This window comes from Schistocerca serialis, chromosome 8, assembly GCF_023864345.2.
Source record: "Schistocerca serialis cubense isolate TAMUIC-IGC-003099 chromosome 8, iqSchSeri2.2, whole genome shotgun sequence".
NCBI classification, from domain to species: domain Eukaryota; kingdom Metazoa; phylum Arthropoda; class Insecta; order Orthoptera; family Acrididae; genus Schistocerca; species Schistocerca serialis.
Window position 1 is genome coordinate 437,305,993 of NC_064645.1, and position 22,604 is coordinate 437,328,596.

The following is a 22,604-nucleotide window of genomic DNA, read 5'->3' on the forward strand; positions in this document are numbered from 1 at the left end:
GCACCCTCTACAACTCCTCTAAGTCTGGCTCTATCGTTTTGTAGCACTCTGTAGATGATCATATATTGCCTGCATTACGAATCTTTGATTGGCAACAAATCTATTTTCTGCATAGCTTCACAAATTTGTAAACTGTTATACACACATCAAAAAAGTTATGGATCACCTCTGAGCCGTGGTAAAAAATTGCTGCTTTGAAGAGCGTGCCGCAGCGCGTTGTGTGAAGCAGTCGCCCTCCGTTTCTGGCGGTGGCGCCGCTGTGGTAATCGCAGCTTTGGTGTCTCCCTCTGGTGGGAAAGCGGAAAGGTTGTCTGTTCACGTGCACTTACGGGGCACTATCAGCTCGGAAGGGAGGCTGAAGAGCGGTGTAATAAGCTGCTGCCAGCCCGCCCCCTTTAGGGGGAATCGAAACTCAATAAAGGGAAAAAAAAACCTCGGAAGGGAGTCAGTCGGAGTGAGGCTAGGTCAGTCTCGCGTCACCAGTTGCTGGTCTGTCTCTCGTTTGCATTTGTGCGGCAGTTAGTGTCTGTCTGTCGTCGGAGTGCTAGTATGTCTGCCGTTTGGATCAAACTTTAAAGCCAGAAAATGGGAGTCTTGCCACTCCGCCAGTAACAGAAATCAGCTAGTGGTCGCCCGGTCGGGGCTGAGTTGCTGCATCTGAGTCTGCGCGTTAGGCCGCCAGTCTCCTCGAGTTGCTCGGACAACGGTCATCGGCGGTTGGATCGGTCGGATGGTCGGTCGCGCACGGAGACACAAGATGACTTGTCCGCCTTGAGCGTCGGCGCATGTGAGGTCCCTACGTGAGTCCAGTGGGCAGCGCCGTATAGAGAGGGGTAGTGTCTTCGCGGTTCACACGAGAGCAACAGGAGCGAAACCACGACATCGGGCTGGCGGGGGTGAGCTGCGACGCTGTGAGATCGGAGATCGGCGCGCCTTCCTGCGTCCGTGGAAGCGACTGGCAGCGAACGGTTCGGGAGAGCGTTGGGGGTGCTGCGCCAGAAATCGCAGTTTATTAGAAGTTAGCCGCTTTGTTTGGGGGTCGTCCCACCATTCTTCTCAGTTTGCCCACACGCAGGAAGGTGGTTATTTGTCAATTGGGTGATTCGTTTTTCCCTTGTGGAATTGGAGAGGTTTAGAGCAATCTGCGATTCGGGTTGTTTAGTAACCCCCCCCCCCCTCCCTATCAATCTGCCATGTGTTAATAGCTGCATCATATTTGTCGGATTCGGTGTTAACGAATTTATTGCTTAAAGGCCGAATTCTTGAAATATGTTATTATCTTGCCTATCATCTTGCGATGTGGTATATGTGTAATGTAGAGCATGTTGTGCATTTTATGTAAATCTGCATTTTATGGGTTTTATTTAAATAGTCATTTTAGGTTACAAGGTTGCCACTCTTCCACCGTAAGAGGCCTCTAAAAAAATTGCACTTTCGGCGGCAAATAATTTGAGTGTTGTACCATTTCCATCCCTCTTATTGGGTGCATAGTTTACGTGTTTGACTGAGTTCTTAAAAAATTTTAGTTTAAAGTAATCTGGTGTGTTGCAGATTTGCACCAGTGTACTCTTTCAGAGGTTGTTGTTAGCGGTCATGACTACGGCCGTGTTGAAAGGGAGCAAGCAAGCTTCTCAGCCCGAAGGCTCTTACTGTTAATGTTGTTCTTTCTGCCTCTACATAAAATTGTAACTTTATACTTCGAGGGTGCTTTTCTGCTTATAAATTTAAATCTGTTTTTGAAAAAGCTTTTAGGAATAAAATTCACATTTGTTAAAAGTAGTTTCATTTTCCATCAGTTACTTCCTGGCAACTACTTCCACGCTCACCTAGTGTGATTAAATGTGTTAATGTTCTTGATGAATCGCTAGTAAATAAAGTAAATTTGTAAGTAGTAAGATTTTGAAAGTAAACTTACGGTTCAACCTCGGTTCCGAGTGTTCCGGAACCTGTAGGGAAAATTGGAATAGAGACCAACATAAACATCATTTTCGCCCCTTTTATTGCTCATGAAAACCACACGTTGCATGTTGTACAACCATACAGTGAGACCTTCAGAGGTGGTGGTCCAGATTGCTGAGCACACAGGTACCTCTAATAGCCAGTAGCACGCCCTCTTCCAATGATGCATGCCTGATACGTCGTGGCATACTATCCACAAGTTCATCAAGATACTGTTGGTCCAGATTGTCCGACTCCTCAACGGCCATTCGGCAAGGATCCCTCAGACTGGTTGGTGGGTCACGTATTTCCTAAACAGCCCTTTCCAATCTGTCCCAGGCATGTTTGATAGGGTTCATGTCTGGAGAACGTGCTGGCCATTCTAGTCGAGCGATGTCGTTATCCTGAAGGAAGTCATTCACAAGATGTGCACGATGGGGGCGCGAATAGTAGTCCATGAAGACGAATGCCTTTCCAATATGCTGCCGATATGGTTGCACTATCGGTCGGAGGATGGCATTCACGTATCGTATAGCCGTTACGGCGCCTTCCATGACCACCAGCGGCGTACGTCGGCCCCATATAATGCCGCCCCAAAACAGGAGGGAACCTCCACCTTGCTGCACTCGCTGGACAGTGTGTGTAAGGCGTTCAGCTTGAGCGGGTTGCCTCCAAACACGTCTCCGACGGTTGTCTGGTTGAAGGGATATGCGACACACATCGGTGAAGAGAACGTGATGCCAATCCTGAGCGGTCCATTCAGCATGTTGCTGGGCCCATCTGTACCGCGCTGCATGTTGTCGTGGTTGCAAGGATGGACCTCGCCATGGACGTCGGGAGTGAAGGTGCGCATCATGCAGCCAACTGCACACAGTTTGAGTCGTAACACGATGTCCTGTGGCTGCACGAAAAGCATTATTCATCATGGTGGCGTTGCTGTCAGTGTTCCTCCGAGCCGTAATCCGTAGGTAGCGGTCATCCACTGCAGTAGTAGCCCTTTGGCAGTCTGAGCTAGCCATGTCATAGACACTTCCTGCCTCTCTGTATCTCCTCCATGTCCGAACGACGTCGCTTTGGTTCACTTCGAGACGCCTGGACACTTCCTTTGTTGAGAGCCCTTCCTGGCACAAAGTAGCGAACCGTGGTATTGACCGTCTAGGCATGGTTGAACTACAGAAAACACAAGCCGTTTTCCTCCTTCCTGATAGCTGTCGGACCCCCTCCCTCTAATAGACGCTGCTCATGCATGGTTGTTTTCATCTTTGGACTGGTATAGCAACATCTCTGGTCAAAGGGACTGTGTCTGTGATACAGTATCTACAACCAACGTCTACCTTCAGGAGTTCTGGGAACTGGGGTGATGCAAAACTTTTTTCGATGTGTGTATTAACTTTCTTTGGCTAAGGCTCTTCCACAATGATAAATAGCTAGTGACAAAACACAACAGTAATTCTGTACGGCCGGCCGGTGTGGCCGAGCGGTTCTAGGCGCTTCAGTCTGGAACTGCGCGACCGCTACGGTCTCAGGTTCGAATCCTGCCTCGGGCATGGATGTGTGTAATGTCCTTAGTTAGGTTTAAGTAGTTTTAAGTTCTAGGGGACTGATGACCTCAGATGTTAAGTTAATGGCTCCGAGCACTATGGGACTCAACTGCTGTGGTCATCAGTCCCCTAGAACTTAGAACTACTTAAACCTAACTAACCTAAGGACATCACACACATCCATGCCCAAGGCAGGATTCGAACCTGCGACCGTATCAGATGTTAAGTCCCATAGTGTTAAGAGCCATTTGAACCATTTTTTGATGTTCTTACGTTGTTTCGTTGAAGAGTATAAATACAAACGTTAAAAATGATACAAAATTCAATTGAATTGTTTGCAGCGTGCGGAGTTTCGGGATTACAGACGAGATCTTACAAGGGAAACAAAGACATTGGGCTCACAGATTTACTTCAAACTTTATACACCTGTAGCAGGCCACTGAAACAATATAATGCGCACTATCCTGGCAATTCCGAGAAAACCGCAAGAGAAGTTTTCCGCGTCTATTATGTAAACCGAGCGAGGTGACGCAGTGGCTAGCGCACTGGACTCGCAATCTGGAGGACGACGGTTCAATCCCGCGTCCGGCCATCCTGATTTAGGTTTTCCTTGATTTCCCTAAATCGCTCCAGGCACATGCCGGGATGGTTCCTTTGAAAGGGCACGGCCGACTTCCTTCCCCGTCCTTCCCTAATTCGATGAGACCGATGACCTCGATGTCTGGTCTCCTTCCCCAAACAACCCAACTCAATCTATTATGCAGGCTATGTACCTGTGCGTAGGGGCTGGACGGCAAACTTCATTGAGGGCAAGTAGTTAGCGTTCAAACTTCGTAAAACGATCGCGTTATGAGGCGACGGTTCGACTCCCGTTCAAACTTATTGATTAATTTTTTCATTACTGGTCACATTATTTAAATTATATGACATTTGAAGGGTAACATAATGAAAACAATACACATTTATTTGCATGAAATTTCAATTTAAGTTTTCCACGTCTGTATGTCAAATACCGTCTTGCAACGTGTGAGGCCGAGAGCACGTTCAATAAGTAATTTATATCACTCTTTTGGTCTGGCAAAATTGTGACTTACTGTATTACTGATTGTGAATAACGTCATTCGCATCATTATCTATCGTGGTTTGGCTTGGGCTTTCCAAGCTTGTCCCCCGTCCCTGAAAATTTAATGACAAATAGTAAATAGTCAAATAACACACGAAATTCACTACAACTTCATGAAAATGCACGTGGTTTTTTTTTTTCGTTATATTACCACTCAAATGTCATAAATTAAACAATCTGACCAGTGATGAAAAAAAAGATTTAATAATACGTTTTGGCAGGATTCGAACCTTTTTATGCAGGCAACGGGTTAAGGAAGCAAAACATCTTTATTTGTGCAAGCATAAATACAACAGGATGGCCATCCATTCGGCGGAACCAACATAAGAGATTACACTGTAACAAGGCGTGCAAAAGCCTTTATTAACAAGATGTGGAGAGAAATAATAACAATAGTACTAAAAGTAAGCTAAGAGGTGTGAGGCCGTAGATAAAGAGGGAGAAGGTGCGGAGGTGTGATAAGAGTTGCAGGCATCGCCTGCCGGCAGATGGAGCGCGCAGGCAGAGTGAGCAGGAGTCAACGCGCGAGGACTTCGCCTCGTCCATGATCTTCTAGCAACGCATTAACGCTAATCGCCTGACCACAATGACTTCTTGCAGCCGGGATCTTCGCACAGGAACATCATTTATATAAGAGACGCGTAAAACTTCTCTTGCGATTTTTTCAGAATTGCCAGTGTAGTGCAGCTTACTACTTACGTTCTTTTAACGGCATATTGAAGATCCACAAAGTTTGAAGTAACTCCGTGATCCCAACGCCGTGGCCTCCCTTTGTTAGTACTGTTGTACTCGGCATATTCATAGGTTGTTTTATCTCTCTCTCTCTCTTTTTTTGTTTTGTTTTCCATTGAGAAGTAATTTTGTGGCTCTTAACCGACTCCGTTTGTTATGGAAGTGCTTCTCTAGGACTTCCCAATATCTGAACCATAGCTACCGGCCGGAGTGGCCGAGCGGTCCTAGGCGATACAGTTTGGAACCGCGCGACCGCTACGGTCGCAGGTTCGAATCCTGCCTCGGGCATGGATGTGTGTGATGTTCTTAGGTTAGTTAGGTTTAAGTAGTTCTAAGTTAAGTCCCATAGTGCTCAGAGCCATTTGAACTTTTGAACCGTTGCTCCCTGGTTCCAAAAGTGCCTTCTGAAGACAGTGGCTGTTGTTCTCCAAAGGATTAAACCCATTCTTGTTGACTGCTTGTACCTTGCCTGATACAGCTTTCGGGACTCTACTATCATTTGGCTTAAATGTAATGTACGCTGTGGTCCAAAATAAAAGCAACAAGCTCGTCCTGTTTGGAACTCACGATATGATCATACAAACTGTCAACAGATGTCGTTACGATCATGTTGTGCAAGGAAGATGGCATTCCGATCAACGGACAACCACGCCAGCAATGACGTCAGGGCAGTTATCAAGCGCGGTAGTGTTTGCATGGTAGTCCCACATCCACAATCGCTGGGTGCAGAATCAGAGACGGTGCAGTGTGGCATAGAGCACACACCTACAGAGTCTCTGCTGTGGAGGGCCGTAGGAAGAATGGAAGCAGCAGAGTGGCAAACTGATGTGGTCCGATGGCTTAATGTGAATCGTTCTGTTGTTTCTCGGATGAGGCAACAGTTTATAGAGACCGAAACTGTATCCCTGAGACTAGGACCGTTATTTGGCTGTAAGGGCACGACGGTACAGTGTCAGTACTGCACTTCAACTGGCATCTAACCTCACAGCACCCCCTGGACGTGTCGTATCAAGGCAAACGCTGAACAGAATACTTCAGCAGAGTGGCCTTTGTTGTTGGAGACCTGCTGTCTCTTTACCTGTGGCCTGTCTAGAGTGGAGCCGTCAACATGCCACCTGGGCGGCCGAACGGTTGGCCAATGTTTTTTTCGCAGATAGGTCCCGATTTGGTCTGGAGAGTGATTCTCAGCGGATTCGCATCTGGAGGGCACGTGTAGCACGATTTCTGGACCCATACGTTGTGTGAAGAGACCGATATCGAGGACGATGCCTAATTGTGTGGGCACGGTTTATGCTGACGACTCGAACATCTCTTTATCAAACTGCACAGGTGATTCGCCAGGGTTTAATTGCTGTCAGGTATCGTAATGCCATCTTGGGACCTCACGTGCAGTTGTTACGAGGTGCTCTGGGCCAGACTTCGTACTGGTGGACGATAATGCTTGACCGGCTAAAGCAGTGGTAGTTGATGTTTTCTTGGAAACGGAAGGTATTGGAAGCATGGCATGACCTGCTCGCTCTCCCGCTGTGAAACCCATAGAGCGTGTCTGGGATGCACTAGGGAGACGGGCTGCACCACGTCAGCATCCACCAACCACTCTCCAAGACTTGTCAGCAGCTCTGCAGGACGAATGGGCGTTATTGCCTCAATCTGAGATTCATGGCGTCATTCACAGCATGTCCCGTCTTTGTCAGGCCTGTATTGGTGTCAGAGGTGGTCGCACCCCATATTGAGCACGTTAACAGTTGTCAGAGGACGACGGTTCAATCCCGCGTCCGGCCATCCTGATTTAGGTTTTCCGTGATTTCCCTAAATCGCTCCAGGCAAATGCCGGGATGGTTCCCTTCAAAGGGCACGGCCGACTTCCTTCCCCGTCCTTCCCTAATCCAATGAGACCGATGACCTCGCTGTCTGGTCTCCTTCCCCAAACCAACCAACCAACAGTTGTCAGAATCTACATTTTTGCAAGCTGATCACTTATCTAACCAATCATAGGCAGTGTACAAAGCTGAGTTATGAAATTAATGGTCAGATCAAACATTTCCAATCCAGCTATGAAACAGTAAAACAAGGTGCACCTTAGGGCTCCGTATTGGGCCCTTTCCTTTTCGTGGTCTACATTAATGATTTAGAGGCACCTCTGCACTCCCAACTAGTAAGTTATGCAGATGATACCTCACTTTTGTTCTTTTGCAAACAAACTAATGACTTGACATTGGCTGCAACTTATGGCTTAAGTCAAACAACCACTTACTTCCATGATCAAGGTCTAAAAGTCAATATTAGCAAATCCCGGCTATTACCATTTAAACTTGGTATTTCACACCAAATCTGTATTGATAATATAAGTGGCATCTGAAAAAGTAGACACCGACAAATGTAAATTTTTGAGGATGTACCTAGACGAAAATCTTAGATGGGTAGAACATACCAATGTTGTATGCAATAAAATCAGCAGTTCACTGCACTTAATTAGCAAACTATCAAAATAAGTCTCTGGACAAACATTAAAACCTGCTTATTATGGGACTATATTTGCATATATTAATTATGGAGTAGAGTTATGGGGATGTGCTGCTGATAGACACATGAACAGAATCCTAACACGGCAGAAAAGAGCAATCAGGACCATGCATCGACTAGGATACAGAGATTCATGTGGGGAAACCTTTGTACAACATAAATATCTAACAGTATACTCTTTGTATCAGTACAAAGTGATAACATTCTTTGTGGACCATAAAAATAATGAAGCTAAGTGCTCTGACGTGAATACCCATAACACAAGACAAAAAGATTGCTTCTTCAGAAACAGAACTAAAGACAACAGATCATAGTCCTTGGATAAAAGGCAAGATATGGTTTAATAAACAGACAAGTGCTATAAGATGCCACAGAGGTAAAGTATTCAAAAGGGAATTAAAATCATTCTTAACTCTCAAATGTTTGTACTCACTGAATGAATACTGATATTAAAATGTAGCTATTCTTAAATGTAGGCCTAACTCTTCTATCTATACGATGTACTATTCTGAGGTGATTTTAATATATATTATTTTTGTAACAACATGCTGTAAATTCAGATACCTATACTATGTAACAACTGTATGTTGCATTATGAAGTACTTTACCATATATTGCCAAGTGTGTCACCCTTAAGTGGCTTCTTGTAAATGTTCTAACAACCCTACCACAACAAAGGTCAAAATTTAATAATAATTATGGTGTTGCTCACGCTACTAAATACTGCATCTTCGGGCAACAACAAAGTTATTATGTAGCAGGTGTCATTAGAGCACAGTTAATAAAGTCATTTCATGTAATAATGAATAAACTAGGCACTCATCTTTTCGTGTTTCCCACGCTAGTCTCGTTGTAAAATCATGGCTCAATCGACGAAAATCTAGGTGGTGATGATTCCAAGCTCGGATGCAAAGAGGCCTAGGTTTTATCATGCGATATTCAAAAGTTTTATAGATGTGTTTCACAAACCATTCTTGAATATTAAACCTTTGCGGGACAATGGTGATGTAAAAAATTAATCAGCACTCCGAATTTAAGTTACACTTCTTTTTTATTACTTTTGCTGCAATATAACGTAACACAGAAAACATCACTCCATAATGGAAAACATACTTGAAAACATCTTCCTCACTGTTCAAGTTCACATTTTATAAGCTGACTACGTTATGCGTCTTTCCAACATGACGTCCAAGACTTGACTTTCTCAAGGTCCGACTCTCTAACTACTAACTAATAATCGCTTACGCGCCCAAAAATCGAGTTACAAGTACGTCAAAGATCATAGTGACAAAAGAAAGAATATACATAAGAATAATATCATTGCAATATAAACATATCGATGAATCAAAGTACTTCTACATTAATGAAATCAAATCTGAATGTTGTCTCAGAAATATGTCAAGTACTTTACAGACACACAGTAGGATATTACTGGTATCGAGAGGTTGAGTTGAGGTGCCGTAATGGTTACGTAATTCAAGTACCATTGCAATGTGAATTGCAAATTCCTACTGTTTGTACAAAAATTTTATAAAAATGCTATGACGTTTGCAAAAGGCACCAGTTGGTGACCATATGCAAAAAAGACAATAAATAAATAAAAGTTGCAGTTGTTTATGTTCTGTATTCTTTACATTGTTTCTACTTCAGTATCACTTGCTTATGCCGTTTTGTGGCAAAATAAATGCGACCTCGGAAAATTTCCGGACACCAGAGTAGTCGGCTGAGCAGCGCCCCCCCCTCGTTGCAGGCACCGTCGCGGCGCCGCGCGTCCCTGGCGAGGGCGGCAGCTTGCGGCTGCCCGTGCGGCGTCGACTGTCGCGTCGCGAGGGCGCGGCCGAGGCGCGGCGCGCGCTCCAGCAGGCGGACGCCGTGCACTGCTCGGCCAGCGTAGACCTCGGCGACGGCTTCCGCTCGCTGCGCCTGCCCGGCCGCGGCCGCAGGGCCAGGGGGCTCGCCGCAGACGGCGGCGGACCCGCGCAGCCGCTCTCCGCCAGCCTCACTGACCTCTCCGCAGAGCCCGAGAGGCCCAAGCGGCGCAAGGAGGCAGCAGGTGAGCGGCACTAACTGGCCAGCACTCTGTCATCTACTGGCACAGTGGTTCCGTAGTACTAGTTGAATTTCTCGAGCCTCTAGGTCAGGGGTCTCCAAACTACGGCCCGCGGCCGAAGCCGGCCCGCGAGAGCCAGCAAACCGGCCCGCGTTAGCTGGCCGGACATCCCCGGTATCCGGCCCGCCAAATATTTGAGGTGGTACCTATACTGACAACAATTGAGTTTGGTGGCCTATCGCGACCAATACGCCGCGACATTGGCTCTGCTACTCGCTACAAGACTACATAACTAAATTTATTGTTGCGCTGCTTGAAATAACAATGCGTTGACATACTCTACCTCTATTACGTCTTGCAGTAATAGTGTTACTAACAATGATTTTGAGATTTCGTTAACTTTGCAGGACGCTTTCGTGAAGAATGTGCAGTGACATACTTTTTTGTCGGTGAAATTCGCCATAATAAAATACGCCAGAATTTCGGTCAGGTACGCTCACCAATAAAAATTATGTAATTAAATAAAAATCGAAGTTCGTTTCAGTAATAGCTATTCCCACAACCTTAGATTTTTGCGATTTCATCTTTCCTTTAGCCTTACATTACGGTGATCATGGAGCGCTAGGGTGCTTTAATCCCACTAGGTAGATCTTGGTCCTTGTGACTTCGTGGAGGAGTCAATGTGGCCCGCCAACTAAAAAGTTTGGTGACCCCTGCTCTAGGTCTACTGACATGGAATAGACGACTCTGTATGTCCATCTTTTCAGAGACTGTTGTGGGACTCGCTCTTCAGTACAGAATGCCAGATCAAACACCTTTCAGCCGTCTAATTTCCAGACTGTTATTTGATTTGGCTACCAGTTTCGGTGATTCACTAAGCCATCTTTAGGCCCCCTGACCGATGTGTACGAAGAGTCCAACCTCGGTTCCGGTCAAAATAGGGGCCAGTCCGGCATCTGTAGATTTATGCTTGATGCAGCCATCATTAGTAGTGATTCTCCAACAGAAAGACGTTCCTACTCAATGGTCTGAAGATGACCACAGTAGTGGTCGAAACCGGTCACCTTGTTAAATAAATCGTGACCAAGACTGTTTTTAATAGTAATTATTTATAAAACATTGATCACTGCTGTTCCCGTAATGCATTCAAAAGTATTTCAACCTCCATTGGCAGGTGGCCAAATAAAATAACAGTCTGGGAACTGGACGGCTGAAAGGTGTCTGATTTGACATTCTGTAAAATAAAGGAAGTTTCAATACGATTAATTGGATTTCATAAGGCCCAAACCCTCCTTACATTTTGAAAACATCAATTCTACACTCCTGGAAATGGAAAAAAGAACACATTGACACCGGTGTGTCAGACCCACCATACTTGCTCCGGACACTGCGAGAGGGCTGTACAAGCAATGATCACACGCACGGCACAGCGGACACACCAGGAACCGCCGTGTTGGCCGTCGAATGGCGCTAGCTGCGCAGCATTTGTGCACCGCCGCCGTCAGTGTCAGCCAGTTTGCCGTGGCATACGGAGCTCCATTGCAGTCTTTAACACTAGTAGCATGCCGCGACAGCGTGGACGTGAACCGTATGTGCAGTTGACGGACTTTGAGCGAGGGCGTATAGTGGGCATGCGGGAGGCCGGGTGGACGTACCGCCGAATTGCTCAACACGTGGGGCGTGAGGTCTCCACAGTACATCGATGTTGTCGCCAGTGGTCGGCGGAAGGTGCACGTCCCCGTCGACCTGGGACCGGACCGCAGCGACGCACGGATGCACGCCAAGACCGTAGGATCCTACGCAATGCCGTAGGGGACCGCACCGCCACTTCCCAGCAAATTAGGGACACTGTTGCTCCTGGGGTATCGGCGAGGACCATTCGCAACCGTCTCCATGAAGCTGGGCTACGGTCCCGCACACCGTTAGGCCGTCTTCCGCTCACGCCCCAACATCGTGCAGCCCGCCTCCAGTGGTGTAGCGACAGGCGTGAATGGAGGGACGAATGGAGACGTGTCGTCTTCAGCGATGAGAGTCGCTTCTGCCTTGGTGCCAATGATGGTCGTATGCGCGTTTGGCGCCGTGCAGGTGAGCGCCACAATCAGGACTGCATACGACCGAGGCACACAGGGCCAACACCCGGCATCATGGTGTGGGGAGCGATCTCCTACACTGGCCGTACACCACTGGTGATCGTCGAGGGGACACTGAATAGTGCACGGTACATCCAAACCGTCATCGAACCCATCGTTCTACCATTCCTAGACCGGCAAGGGAACTTGCTGTTCCAACAGGACAATGCACGTCCGCATGTATCCCGTGCCACCCAACGTGCTCTAGAAGGTGTAAGTCAACTACCCTGGCCAGCAAGATCTCCGGATCTGTCCCCCATTGAGCATGTTTGGGACTGGATGAAGCGTCGTCTCACGCGGTCTGCACGTCCAGCACGAACGCTGGTCCAACTGAGGCGCCAGGTGGAAATGGCATGGCAAGCCGTTCCACAGGACTACATCCAGCATCTCTACGATCGTCTCCATGGGAGAATAGCAGCCGGCATTGCTGCGAAAGGTGGATATACACTGTACTAGTGCCGACATTGTGCATGCTCTGTTGCCTGTGTCTATGTGCCTGTGGTTCTGTCAGTGTGATCATGTGATGTATCTGACCCCAGGAATGTGTCAATAAAGTTTCCCCTTCCTGGGACAATGAATTCACGGTGTTCTTATTTCAATTTCCAGGAGTGTATTTTATGAGGCACGAGGTCTATCGACATGAAAGACAGTGTGTTCCAGAAAGACTCAGACGATTTCACGAGATCAACATCTGATGACATGAAACACAGGGTGTCCCAGGAAAGATTCAACCCACTGGTCGAGGTTAAACCCTGCTGACATGAAACACTGGTTGTTCGAAAAAAGATTCAGCATATTGCTCGAGGTTCAGCGCCTTATGACGTGAAACATAGGATTTTCCTAAAAGGTTCATACGATTCCTCGAAACTCGACGTTAGCTGACGTTAAAGACATGGTGTTCCGAACAGACGCATCCGATTTCTTGAGACACAACTACTGTTGAAGTGAACCGCAGGGTGTTTCAAAGCAGATTCATCCGATTTCTTGAGGGTCAGCGTCTAGCGACATGAAACACAAGGTGTTGCAAAACGAGTCATCCGATTTCTCGACATGAAACACAGGGTGCCCCAAAAAGATTCATCCGATTGCTTGAGGCTCAACGTCTACTGACATGTTCAAAGACGATTCATCCAATTACTCGACGGTCATCGACTGCCGACGCGAAACACAGGGTGGTCCTAAAAATTTGATCCCATTTGTCGACAGTCATCGTCTTCCGATATGAAATACACGGTGATCCAAAAAGACTATCCTGATTACAAGATATAAACTTTGCATAAATTTAATTTACGCATAGGACTACCGCTGGAAAGGATTATTTTTCCTTTTTTCCGTTATTTTCCAAAAATACGCTTTCGGAATGAGATCTTCACTCTGCAGCGAAGCGTGCTCTGATATGAAACTTACTGGCAGATTAAAATTGTATCCGGACCGGGACTCGAACTCGGGACCTTTGCCATTCGCGGGCAAGATAAGATTGACAAACGAAATAGAGAACATCCAAAGAGGAGCAGCATAGGTTTGTTTAGCTTGCGCGAAAGCGTCACGGACAGAGTGGCAAACGCTGCAAGAGAGGCACTCTGCATCACGGTGCGGTCTGCTGTTGAAGTCCCCCGAGTGGACGTTCCTAGAAGAGTCAACCAATAAACCGCTCTCTCATATGCACGGTGCGCGCGCTGCGACGTCACCCTCTGGCTCGGAAACGCTCCAAACAGCAAGCAGTCGGTTCAAGTGGAAAAAAGGCCACAGCCCTGAAGTTCGTGTGAGGTGTAAAGTGGGTTAATGATGTCACGTTAGCATCAGATTTCACCACAATTCTGGTCAACGCAACCGTGGACGTTTCGTACGATGCAAAAGTCGTCATACCTCCTGTTACCCATATTTCACCCCTTCTCTTGACACCTCTGCGGTGGACATCGAACCACAACTTCCAGGGTTGAAATCACGCGTTATCTTATAGGTGGCCGAGAAAAACATTTCAGACAGACCGCCGCTCAGAATCGGCACGAAAAGGTCTCAGGGGTGGCATAAAAGGCAGCAATGAAACCAAACCCTTCCCTTGGGGCATTCATTCCCACACGTTTCGCTGTGGAAAACGACAGTTCGCAGTGCGATGACCAACAGGAAGACTTCCTTGACAACCTTGGACACTGCTCGCACCTCCTGGACGATTCAGCCCTGCCCTAAGGACATTGTGTGTCTACAATCGCAATAAACATGATCGCAGCCATCTGGAATGTAGCTCGGCCAGTTTTTGCTCTGCCGTACACGTTTTGCTCTGACGTACAGAGTGGAACCACCAGAAACCGTTAAAGACCATTCAACGAAATTTGAACGTGATCCAAAGCACCAAAGGATGTTTATGCCTTTTCAGCACTCCTGTTTCTCTCTGTCCTGTGACGTGATGATAGGGGCGGGGGGGCGGCATCACAGTGACACGTGACTGAATAAAACACGGGAAGGGGTTCCCCTATGACATATTGTAACCTCCCCCTTACTAATCGGCCTATCCTGCTTTCCCGAAGAAATAATACCGATATGTAGGAGGAAAGTGTACAACAGACCCTTCTGATGGAAAAGTCTACTAAAAATGAAAAGTAATTAAACCGAACAGGGTTATAATTTGGAAAATTGAAAGTTATTTTGTGCATACACTCACGACCAACACTGGACAGGAAAGGGGTACCATTGATAATAAATCCAAAAGTTACACTAATCAACGAAAAGGAAATAATTAACAGTCGCCAGCCCTTTAGGGCAACTTACATCAAAAATCCTGTACAAGATGATGGGAAAGAAGAACATGTATTATTAAACACTGACGTGGCAACTGAAGGTTGTCACTATTTTGGACACTAATTTTAAGTGGGCATGTAATGATAAAGAAAACTGGGAAGTCACTCTTACGTTATGTTTGTCATAAAATTTTGAAAAAAAAAAAAAACAATCGAGTAATGATTTGAAAATATGCAATTAAACTGTATGTTAGCATTGAACTTCGTTACGTGAACAATGACTTTCAGTGACCTCAACGTAACGTCATCCAATAAATTTAGAGAAACAAGCAAGCACTTTTCACTTTGCAGTTACTTATTTCGCAAATTGGATTTCAAATTATTGTCTGAACAACTGAGCCTTTTTTTACTGACTTCAACAGAAATACGTAATAGAATACGTACCAAATCAAACAGCCATGTGCTCCAAGCTACATGTAAAATAAATAAAACTTCTGCACTCTTAATTTGTGCATTTCTTTAGATTTGGATTATTTCCAGTGATTGATTCTCAAACTTGAAAAATGAAATTGCTTTACTTTACTCATAAACTGAAGCCTGTGTTGTAAAGAATTATTGAAAGTAGACTGAGGCTAAAATTCTTAAAAGTGAAATTATTCATTAATAAATTGGCTGTAAGTATGCAATTTGTTTCTTATGACACTCGTTAGCATATAAGGAAAAAAAGGAACAAGGGCACTGCTTGGTAACAATGAGGACACAATCCCCCTAAGTTTAACTGATTCTTATTTAAATACATTTTATCAATCAACTCACATTGAGTTGTACTGCTGGGTTAGCCGTTAATACTTTCTACCTATGAACAGTTTTACTTCAGTGCTGTGCATACGACGAAACTCTGAGCCGACGACGAATCTGTGTTGCTGGAACTGCAGCTGTTGTTGAAGACGGTAGCATCTTGTGGAGCATGGCTAATTACAGGAACGGGCAATCGTAATTAATACAGCATCTTCCGCCCGTCCACTGTCCTTACTCCTTCTAGACATCTGGCCGGCGATCGTACATGATGCCGCCGAAAATGGTAGTCTCTACTACGAGATCGTTAACACCACACTTTCGCACACTACAAGCACTGGAACCTGTCTCTCTCTCTCTCCACGCGATCCGCACAACAACTCTCTACCCAAAGATTTTTCAACGCACAAGCACTCCTATTGTCGTTGCGAGTCGTTGCAAATAACAATTCCTTTGGTTTTTTTCCCAGAGCTTATAAGTTTCACAGTAAGACACAGATAAATACAATGAAATGTCAACAGACTTCTACCTAAATTCACACAAACAGTGAAGGAATGTCCTTAATTATTAAAAGAAGGCATTTAAATTACAAATATTTACATACAATCCGGCAAAAAAATTTACATATCGGTAGCAGGTGCCATGCATCCTGCATTTTCGGTGTTACAAACCCCACCCCAAGCTCGGCAAAACCCTCGGTGGCACCCACGCAACCTTGTTCTAAACTTTTAAAATCTTCTACATCTATATCTAAATTTATACTCCGTAAGCCACCCAACGGTGTGTGGCGGAGGGCACTTTACATGCCACTGTCATTACCTCCCTTTCTTGTTCCAGTCGCATATGGTTCGCGGGAAGAACGACTGTCTGAAAGCTTCCGTGCGCGCTCGAATCCCTCTAACTTTACATTCGTGATCTCCTCGGGAGGTATAAGTAGGGGGACGCAATATATTCGTTACCTCATCCAGAAACGCACCCTCTCGAAACCTGGACAGCAAGCTACACCGCGACGCAGAGTGCCTCTCTTGCAGAGTCTTCCACTTTGCTAAACATCTCCGTAACGCTATCACGCTTACCAAATAACCCTGTGACGAAACGCGCCGCTCCTCTCTGGATCTTCTCTATCTCCTCTGTCAACCCGACCTGGTACGGATCCCACACTGATGAGCAATACTCAAGTATAGGTCGAACGAATGTTTTGTAAGCCACCTCCTTTGTTGATGGACTACATTTTCTAAGCACTCTCCCAATGAATCTCAACCTGGCACCCGCCTTACCAACAATTAATTTTATATGATCATTCCACTTCAAATCGTTCCGTACGCATACTACCAGATATTTTGCAGAAGTAACTGCTACCAGTGTTTGTTCCGCTATCATATAATTATACAACAAAGGATCCTTCTTTCTATGTATTCGCAATACATTACATTTGTCTATGTTAAGGGTCAGTTGCCACTCCCTGCACCAAGTGCCTATGCGCTGCAGATCTTCCTGCATTTCGCTGCAATTTTCTAATACTGCCTGGTCTGCTATTCCCTAGGCTCTTACTTTGTTTATCAGGTGACAGTGCGGAACTGTATCGAACGCCTTCCGGAAGTCAAGGAAAATGGCATCTACCTGGGAGCCTGTATTTAATATTTTCTGTTTCTCATGAACATAAAGCGTTGGGTCTCACACGATCGCTGTTTCCGGAATCCATGTTGATTCCTACAGAGTAGATTCTGGATTTCCAGAAATGAATGATACACTATCAAAAAACATGTTCTAAAATTCTACAACAGATCGATGTCAGAGATATATATTCCTATAGTTTTGCGCATCTGCTCGACGACCCTTCTTGAAAACTGTAACTACCTGTGCTCGTTTCCAATCATTTGGAACCTTCCGTTCCTCTAGAGACTTGCGGTACACGGCTGTTAGAAGGGGGGCAAGTTCTTTCGCGTACTGTGTGTAGAATCGAATTGGTATCCCGTCAGATCCAGTGGACTTCCCTCTGTTGAGTGATTTCTGTTGCTTTTCTATTCCTTGGACACTTATTTCGATGTCAACCATTTTTTCGTTTGTGCGAGGATTTACAGAAGGAACTGCAGTGCGGTCTTCCTCTGTGAAACAGCTTTGGAAAAAGGTGTTTAGTATTTCAGCTTTACGCGTGTCATCCTCTGTTTCAATGCCATTATCATCCCAGAGTGTCTGGATATGCTATTTCGATCCACTTACTGATTTATTTAGAGAGACAGCCACTCACTGACCCCTAGGTACCGGAGGGACAGACAACCAATTCGATACACCTCAGCTAAATGGCACTACGTCACCGAACTAGTACCTGCTGACTGCATTCGAAATCCGGTACACAAAGTACGCTCCGCCACTCACCGTAAGATGGCTTGCGGAGTATAGATGGAAATACAGAGGTACAAAGCATGTCCTAGTTCGCCGATTACCGCCCACACAAGAGAGAACGTGGGCCAGCGCTCTCCTGCAACGGCCAGTAAGTCAATACACGGCTCCTCCTACGCGAACCCTCTTGGCTACACACAGAGTGTGCACAGGGGGCAGTTTCATTGACAGAAGTTACGGAGAACAAATAGCCTCTGCTCCGGTAAACATCCTACACCGCATGCAGACCACAATGAATCGAGTTCTTAACGAAAACTGAGAGATAATTACGCCTGACTGCTCTGAAGGCCAAGCCAGTCCGCCTGAAGGCCAGGCGGGATTTCGCACGACTTCAGAGGTCTACGACTACTCAGCGGGTTCGGAGGCCTCGAACAGGACGTACAAACAGTAGCGACTGCTCGGACGCTCACACTTCCTCAAACGGCGCCCGCTAAGAGTCTGAGCACACCAGGCCTCGTACCTCATTAGGAAGCACACGGGGGCCACGAGAGCGACAGACAGCGGCGCCTGCGTCACAGCACGTGACACTGCAGGTCGTGCGACCGTGTCCAGCACGAAGCGAGTTACTACGAGGGCTGGAACTTTAATAGCGGCAACTATTTATTTACAGCTCGTACAGAATAGATACGTGTTTTAAAGTTTTACTGACCTTCAAAGAAGTCACCAGCATCGTGTATAACCCGTTGCCAGCGATGTGGAAGTCGTAGGATTCTCTTAACAGTGCCAGTTGTGTTGACAGTTCGAGCGGCGCGGTCTATTTCCCGACGAATTTGTAGCAGTTCTGAAGCGAATGCCGTGAAGTGTTTCCTTCAGTTTAGAAATCGAGTTGAACTCACGAGGGCTTAAGTCAGGGGAGTGCAGTAGGTGGTATAGCATTTAGCAGCCCCATCAGTCAAACAAATCAGTAACAGCTTGCACTGTACGTGCTGGAGCATTGTCATACAAAATGATGGTCAGATCCTGCAGAAAGTGTCATCACTTCTGTCTCTAAGCTGGTCGTAGGTTGTGTTCCAAAAATGAATGTTTAGTAGCTGCGCGTTTAAATAGACACATACGCTACCGGTAACATATGGCAAAGGTAAGGACTTCATAGGGTGACTTTTCACTGCCGTACTGATTTCCCGCCTGGACCAGGACGTAGCCGAGCGTTCGTGATGTACGTCGTACAAGGCGGTTAGTGTGACGTCACATGTTCGTTGCGGGGCCCGTATTTCCCCTTAGACCCCGCAAAGACACAGTCATCCGCTGGCTCTCCCACACTTCCAACCCCACACTGCTTCCACTGTCCATCTCCGTGTCGGCTACCATTCCAGCGACCTTCATTTGTGTGTTCAGCGACATTGATCCACAAAAATATTCCTCTGCAATACTCATCTCCATCTGTAGCCAGTTTCTAATATATATTCTGGATTAGAGCACAGTGACCTACTTGAAAGTAAATAATATTCTCCATGGAGACCTTCAAAGGTTCCGACCATGCCGACCATACGAAATCCAGCTCGGTCTTTCCAGATTTTCAAAAATGTTTCGATTCAGACAGTATCTATTTCCAGAATGGTGAAGGACTGATGAATGGTGAAGGCTCTGGCAATTGACCCTGAACGTAAATAAATGTAACATATTGTGCATACATAGAAAAAGAAATCCACTAATGCACAACTACGCTATTGATGACGAATTCCTCAAAACAGTCTATACCGTAGAATATCTAGAAGTAACTATCCAGAGCGACCTTAAATACAATGACAACATAAAGCAAATAGCAGGAAAAGCAGATAAGAATCTTAAGGGAACGTAATCCATCCACAAGGTACTGTCATACAAAGCGCTTGTGTGACCGATTCTTGAGTACTGCTCATCCATCTGGGATCCTTACCAGGTAGGACTGATAGAAGAGATACAGAAGATCCAACGAAGAGCGGCGCATTTTGTCACTGCATCGTTTAATCGGCGCGAGAGCGTTACTGAGACGGTCAGTAAATTCTATTGGGAGACGTTACAAGAGAGGCGTTGTGCATCGCGGAGAGGTGTACTATTGAAATATGTAGAGAGCACTTTCTGGGAAGAGTCGGACAAGATATTACTTCCTCCCACATATCTCTCACAAAATAACCACTACGAGAAAATTACAGAAGTTAGAACTTAACGACAAAACGCACCGTCCGCAGCTCGTGGTCGTGCGGTAGCGTTCTCGCTTCCCACGCCCGGGTTCCCGGGTTCGATTCCTGGCGGGGTCAGGGATTTTCTCTGCCTCGTGATGACTGGGTGTTGTGTGATGTCCTTAGGTTAGTTAGGTTTAAGTAGTTCTAAGTTCTAGGGGACTGATGACCGTAGATGTTAAGTCCCATAGTGCTCAGAGCCATTTGAACAAAACGCACCATTCGCGAGTGGAAGAGGGAATGGGGGGGGTCAATTAGTTGTACCAGAAGCACTCTCCGTCACACACCGTCTCGTGGCTTGCGGAGTCTGATGTAGATTCAGGCGTTTAAGGATTATAATAAAAACCAAATATTCTGGTGTGTCTCACGGCAGCATGATCGGACCATTACTGTCCATGTTATGCATTAATGACTTAGCGTAGCGGAAACTATTAATTGAAGTCTCGGTACACTTACGTATGAGGAACTGTAATCTGATGAAACTCTTCCTATACCGTAATATATCAGGGGAAGCAGGAAATATGGTGCACAAAGTGGCAACTATCTCTTAATGCAATTGTACATTTTAGTAAATGTAAAAATGCCTGACTTTGTCACAACAACATTAATAACTCACGACGTTCAGTCCGTCACGTCAGACAACTATCTAGGAGAAATAAATCGTGGACCCACCAACTAGAAGAACCACCAAAACCAATTCGGAGGTAAACAAAATTGTAAACAACTACTTAGAATCATAATCTGTTCGTATTATAAAAGCCGCGTTTTCCTGTCTGTATGTCAAGGCTAAGTTCACGGGCTACAGTAGAGTTTTTGACATAGTTTTCGCTGATAGATTCACAAGGAACTTTTACATATACAGGTTGTTTACGTAAGAGCGTGGAAAAATGTAACAGGACATAGAGAATGTCCACTGAACAATTTTAGGCAGGGAACCTGGTGCCGGAGAAGCCAGCTTACGGCGATACGGAAGTAGACTTCTCCACCGCTTTGTCTAGCACTATTGTTTTCCAGTTTATTCACAACTAACATGCGTACCGTACAAGTTTACACTAATGTGCTGTTTATTTACATGTACATTCTTTATTTCCTACAAGGAAACAAGGAGGACGAACCTGATTACCAGGAAGTCATGATGTAGGTTTTGTTTACTTTACTTGTCCATAAGGTGGCTCTGTTGTATTTACATTGTCCCATGACAGAACGTACTGTGAATCAACGACAGACCCATTCATTACTCAGTGCTATTCACAGACGCATAGTACAACACCATGTAGCAATACCGGTACAGCATTTCCTGGTCGCTGAATTGGAAGGGGAGGTCTTAATCCATGGCTTGCAAGGTCGCCTGACCTGAATCCCCCTCATTATTTCCGATGGGGATATCCACAGTCACTTGTGTATGTGACCCCAGTGGACACGGAGATGGAATTGCCAGAATTGTAGATGCCTGTGACGTGATTCAAAACTTAGGGTGTGTCAGAACCTTGTTCGCCGTACAAATGGTACATTCATTTTGTCAATGATGTTACTTGCAGTTAACTGTAACTAATGTAAATAAAAAAGTACACACTAATGGCCGGCCGCGGTGGCCGAGCGGTTCTAGGCACTTTAGTCCGGAACCGTGCGATTGCTACAGTCGCAGGTTCGACTCCTGCCTCGGGCATGGATGTGTGTGATGTCTTTAGGTTAGTTAGGTTTAAGTAGTTCTAAGTTCTAGGGGACTGATGACCTCAGATGTTAAGTCCCATAGTGCTTAGAGCTATTTGAACCATTTGATTAACATATCCCCTCCCCTCTCTCTCTCTCTCTCTCTCTCTCTCTCTCTCTCCCTCCCTCACACACACACACATACATATACACATTTACGCATTTGTTTATGCAGGGTAGTCAGAAAGTCTGAAAGGCGTGTAAGGGTATTGCAGGGTAGGTTGTGCTGAGCAATAATTGTTAAGAAAAAAATTCGAGACGTTACAAAAAGTTATTCCCGCTGTGCCATAGGTTCTGACAGTTACACGTGTGAGGCTGGGGTAGACCGCTGGTTATAAATAAAGCAGCAAAGTGAAACAGTGAGGGGAAGATAGATTGTTAACCAGTTAAGGTTAGCACGAAGAGGAATATAAGACACAATTAGTCTCATGCCGTAGAATCGTCTTCGGCTTAACTCGACTCTCGCTAAGAATGTTGAGCGTAACGTTTAACAGGCGCACTGCTCTGTACTGTTACTAAATTTTCCTGCCCACTGTGGGCTGAATACTTTTAGCCTGGAGTTCATAAATACTTTACTCTCTGTGCAACATACGTGGACCCGTCTAGGCATTCTCGTGGTCGGTATAGAGCTGCCACTGCTGGCTATTGTTGTATAAGACGTACGGCTACATAAGTCACAGTCTCGAATGTCTGCGTCCGACACGTCCTCTTCCAGGCTGCTATTATTCGGATTAAGCGTGAACATACGTTTTCGTAATTGTCACTTCGA

The 22,604-nt window shown here is 45.8% G+C and overlaps 1 protein-coding gene across 2 annotated transcripts in view; it reads left to right on the top strand.

Annotated features, from left to right (window-relative positions):
- LOC126416770 (zinc finger CCCH domain-containing protein 13) overlaps positions 1-22,604 on the top strand; it is a 386,118-nt gene that overhangs the window by 50,609 nt on the left and 312,905 nt on the right. The window contains exon 2 of one of the 2 annotated variants that reach the window (XM_050084619.1): positions 9,608-9,910. The exons of the other annotated variant lie outside the window; for it this stretch is intronic. Coding sequence (XP_049940576.1) covers positions 9,608-9,910 — 303 coding nt within the window. The remainder of the gene's footprint in view (positions 1-9,607; positions 9,911-22,604) is intronic. 2 annotated transcript variants of the gene reach the window in all.